Source organism: Rutidosis leptorrhynchoides, chromosome 1 (assembly GCF_046630445.1).
Source record: "Rutidosis leptorrhynchoides isolate AG116_Rl617_1_P2 chromosome 1, CSIRO_AGI_Rlap_v1, whole genome shotgun sequence".
Lineage (NCBI taxonomy): Eukaryota > Viridiplantae > Streptophyta > Magnoliopsida > Asterales > Asteraceae > Rutidosis > Rutidosis leptorrhynchoides.
This window is the reverse complement of record NC_092333.1, coordinates 79261208-79265757: the sequence shown is the minus strand read 5'-3', so window position 1 is coordinate 79265757 and position 4550 is coordinate 79261208. Positions and strand designations below refer to the sequence as shown.

Here is a 4550-nt window from a genome sequence, read left to right as displayed (position 1 = left end):
TTTATAACAAAACACTGCTAAGTATTTGTATTTAACAGTCATAAGTAGCAAACACAAACAATCACAATAGTCACTGCTATGAACACTTCTATCATTCTCTTGCACATTTCTGCTTAAGTGCAAAGAAGAGCACCATATTCACTAAAATAAATGAGTAATACTCACATGTAGCTAATGTTGTGGTACCTACTCATAAATTCTAACAATAACCCCATCATGGCCAATTAACCTACTCACTTTGACTGGTTATCCAACTTGACCACCCTATACATTTAACCGCCTTTACTTGTGAAGCTAGATAGATATATATGTAACTTGAACCTTTATTTAAATCGTTTGGCAGAAAGAAACCGAAATCTTTGTCAAGAATTTATTGGAAACTTTACAAGAAAATTATACATTACTCCTATGTGTTAACAAACTGGAATGTTGGTGATTCGGTGCTGAAATCACAACTAATTCAAAAAGAACATTGAACTTTCAAGCATTGTCACAAGTACACCTCGTTTGTATTCACATTTGCTGCTCCATTTTGGAACAGCTCAGAAGTATCCACCTAACAAACAAAGAAATCAAGATGAAATTTTAGTTCTTATTTTGAATTTGAATAATATACAAATACTACGGAGTAATAAGTAATGACATGCTAAATACAATATAAGCTAATTTTCCATTTAACCAAGACAAAATTATAAGGGTAGTCCCTGTGGTTTGTACAAAATTGCAGGTTCAATCCCTAAACTTTTTTTAAAAGGTCAGTCACTGTGGTTTGCAGCTACTGCAAAGACAGTCCCTCCATCTGACGGGAGTTAAAAAATTCCGTTAAATCCTCACATTTCAAGAACGTGGGGGTATATCTGTCAATTTACCTTCAAAATTATTTTAATTTAAATACATGGCTAATATATAAGTAAGGAAATTAGGGTTAGGTTCACATGTTGGGTCGAAGTTGTTACCATTAATTTTCAAATAAGAAGGGTACCTGGATTTTGGAAGTACACGAACACTCGTATTTCAAACCGTAACGAGTTAATATATAAAAACAATGTAGTGTTTCACCATCTTCTTTAGTATCACACGACATTGGCCCCACTTCAACAATATCAGATAACAATGTTGAGTCTTGAGGGCTTGAATCTGCAAACAATTTCAGACTAATCAACATAGTAAAAGTGTAAAACATCACAAGACTACAAAAAAGTGCGTCTATAAAATACTGCAATTTAATGTGATCAGATAATATTTTTATACAAAGCACAAATGGTAATGTAAGTTGGCTTACAAGGAAGAAAAGCTGACCCAATTGGGCTCAACCCGTTTGAACCCAAACCCGACCTGACCCGACCGGGTATAGTATTACCCGTGGACATAAAATATAAGAAGATGCATGATCCATGAAGAACGACAAAACACGGAAGCCAGTCATCGACATCTGTGTCATCAAGAGGCATAGGTTCACCGGGTAATGCAGCCCATCTCTAATATATAGGGTTTAAGAAAATAGTCAATAATTAACCGAACGCAAACATTAAGTTAATAAGTATAAATAAATAGTTAAAAAAAGTCTAAAAAGTACTGTTCGCATTTGTAAATAGCCAGAAAGATAGCAAGAACGCAGAACCTCACCAATATGTTCCAACCTGCAAGTAACGGGTTGAAATGGGTCAGTATTAAGTGCTCCATAATTACTCCAGTAAGTTTGGGTTAGGCGACCCAATAACACTTTTGGTCCATTTTCTTTATCTACTAATAAGCATTAAATGCATCAACTATGGTTACAAGACCAATTCAATTAAAATAATAATCTGAAATTCTGAATGTGTAGATAAAACGATTTAGGAAGCTGCATTAATCAAAATTAGATTTTGGGTGACTTTCAACCGATTTGACCCGTTCCTCTTTTAGCCAAACCTTTTGAATTAACCCGTTTGAGATTAAAAACACCCCAAATCCACATCTGTTAAGTTAATGGGTTAAAATTGCCAGATCTTTTAGGCATATGAGGACAGTGAAAAGGCTGACCACTTGTCAATTACCAAACACGTAACATAACTAACTATTGATCATATGTTAAAATCAGGACAAGGTGAAAAGTATATTTATATTTTATACTATAAAAAATATAAATCGTAAATGGCCAGCAAAGAGTATAAGTATCAGTTTTCCTTACTGAGCTCTCGAATGAGATTATTTTTCTTCTAAATCAGCAAGTTCAGATTGAAGGGATTTTACTTTAGTAGAAGATAACACTACATACTCAAGTCAACAAGCATGATCATAAAAAGAAAAAAGAAAAAAAAAACTAAATGAATTTTAAAAATAGTTAAAAGGATGGTTACTTTTTCTTGCCCAAATAGGTCATCTCTCCATGATAGTCTACGTGGACTGAAAAAATTCAACATGGATGCAGCACTTTTTAATCTTCTTCTAGCCCAAAGACGACTACTGGAACTATGCTAATGCAGATCAATGAACTTATATGAAATCAATTCATAAACATTATTATTATCATGCAATAAGAGAAATATGATTAATGAATTTAGATATATATATATATGTGTATGTACCTCTAATTCATTTTTGGTACTTGAAATTGAAGTTCTTGTTTGAGGTGTTTCTGCAACAGAAGTTGAAGTCATAAAATGATCTGGAAATATTTGAATTCCCCTATGACCATCGTCTCCCATGGCTTGACTTGAATTAAGTAAGCTAAGGCCTGAAGATGAATTTATTATTGATAATTAATTATTATTTTATTTTTGTAAGTTTTAAATCAAAAATCAACTTTTACCATATAAGTAATCAGCACTTGTTAATGGAAACTTACTGTATGCCCATATTTTGCAATGGGCATATTAGATATAAGACCACCAGTTGAAACAATGGTAGTATTTTGTTATCATGTCAAGTAAGATGTTTCACTTCTATAAAACAGTGGTATTCTTCTAAATCGAAGTCCTTTATATTGTCAAAAGCATGCGAATGTGATAACCAATAGATAGTGAACGACTTACTTCCATATTGCAGTCTCCAGATCACCTATCCTAGCTTGTGGAAGCATTGCGGTATCCATTGCAACTATGTTCCCATGTATAACTTTTCCAACTCCAGCTTCAATTAGACAACAGTAAGTTAACGTACATACCAATGTAAAAAAAAACTGTGCATGGAAAACTACTTGGACTATATTGTGGATAATACTAACATAGGTTGTTATACCCCTGATCACTAAGAACCCAACATTTGCTATTAGTCTAACCAAATTCCTAGCCTCAATAAGTAGATATCAAACCAATTAATAGAAGCAAAAGATAAAAGAATCAGAGTCCAGGCGTTGGTGCAAAACAGAGAACATCATCTTGTATTCACTTGTAAAAACCCCAAAACACAACTCTAACTGTTTGAAGATGTTAGAAGATTTGTTTTGATAAATCCCAAACAATATATGCGATATTAACTGCTGAAATCCAGATCGCAAATTAAGATAAATGAAACGAAACCAAATCGAACAATAAAAAAAACAATCGTTTGCAGTTAATAAATAGAATCATGTGAAAAATTGATAAAATCAACTTACAATCTGAAATTAGGGTTTTGAATCATCCCTCAAATCGTTCGTATGATTCATAATACGAATTAAGAATGTAGAAACGAATTAAAAATTGGAATATCCCATGGAATATCAAAAACCTGTCCCTTTTAGCAATCAGACAATTATCTGGCGAATCTTGAGGACTCGAATCCATTGCGCCATAAGAACCCTAATTTGATTTGAAACGGGAAGTGGTGTATTTGACTGATGATTGCAACCTAGGATCCCTAATGCTTCGTGAAAAATTATTTTTGATTTCTATTTCTAATTGAATAGAAGTAAACCCTAATTGCATCATCAATTTGATTGACGATGTCATGGTGATACGATAATTATTTGTTATATAATTTTAAGGTACGCATTTTTTTTTAAGGGTATTTAGGATATAATTTTGATTAAGAATGATTTATTAGCTAATATTTTAAGTGGATGATTAGGAACCGTTGGATCAAGGGGTATTATGCTGTAATTATCTAATCTAATGGTAATTAAGGGAGTTTTAAAAACAATTATTAGCTAATCGAGACTCTCTTTTAATATATATATATATATATATATATATATATATATATATATATATAGATTTCCAAATTTAAGGCTTTGTGCCTTTGTTTAGAGTATGTGATAGCTAATGAGCTGATTATGATTTCATGAACAATATCATACTAACAAATCCACCTCTATGTGTTGGACAATAGTCCAAATCATGACAAACATTTAGTATATAAATACAAATTATCTTTTGCATGATGAAGATATCAAATTGAATTTGTCTTGTGCATGGTCAAATAAGAATGCACTAGAACTTACAATTTGTTAACAACTTGTTTACAACTCGTTTACAACTTGTTTTAAACAAATGATAAATGGAAAGAGTAGGCAATTTGAAGTCTTCTTCCTAACATATAAGTTCAACTATAAAAGGAAGTGCATGGATTTCATTTTAGAGTATCACAAA

General features: G+C 32.1%; 1 protein-coding gene across 3 annotated transcripts; it reads right to left on the bottom strand.

Moving 5' to 3' along the window:
- Positions 1-305: 305 nt before the first annotated feature.
- LOC139861950 (uncharacterized) lies at positions 306-3889 on the bottom strand. 3 transcript variants are annotated; one of them, XM_071850480.1, is made up of 5 exons: positions 2568-2705; positions 1577-1640; positions 1283-1478; positions 983-1137; positions 306-556 (listed from the first exon to the last, which is right to left on the bottom strand). In XM_071850480.1, the coding sequence occupies exons 2-5, from the start codon at positions 1583-1585 to the stop codon at positions 491-493; spliced, it is 426 nt and encodes a 141-aa protein (XP_071706581.1). In that variant the 5' UTR covers positions 1586-1640; positions 2568-2705; the 3' UTR covers positions 306-490. The 3 variants fall into 3 exon arrangements, 2 of the variants coding, with proteins under 2 accessions (XP_071706581.1, XP_071706588.1); XR_011764023.1 differs by adding an exon at positions 3015-3889 and having other exon boundaries at positions 983-1640; positions 2568-2617; XM_071850487.1 differs by lacking the exon at positions 2568-2705 and having other exon boundaries at positions 1361-1478; positions 1577-1601.
- Positions 3890-4550: the final 661 nt, after the last annotated feature.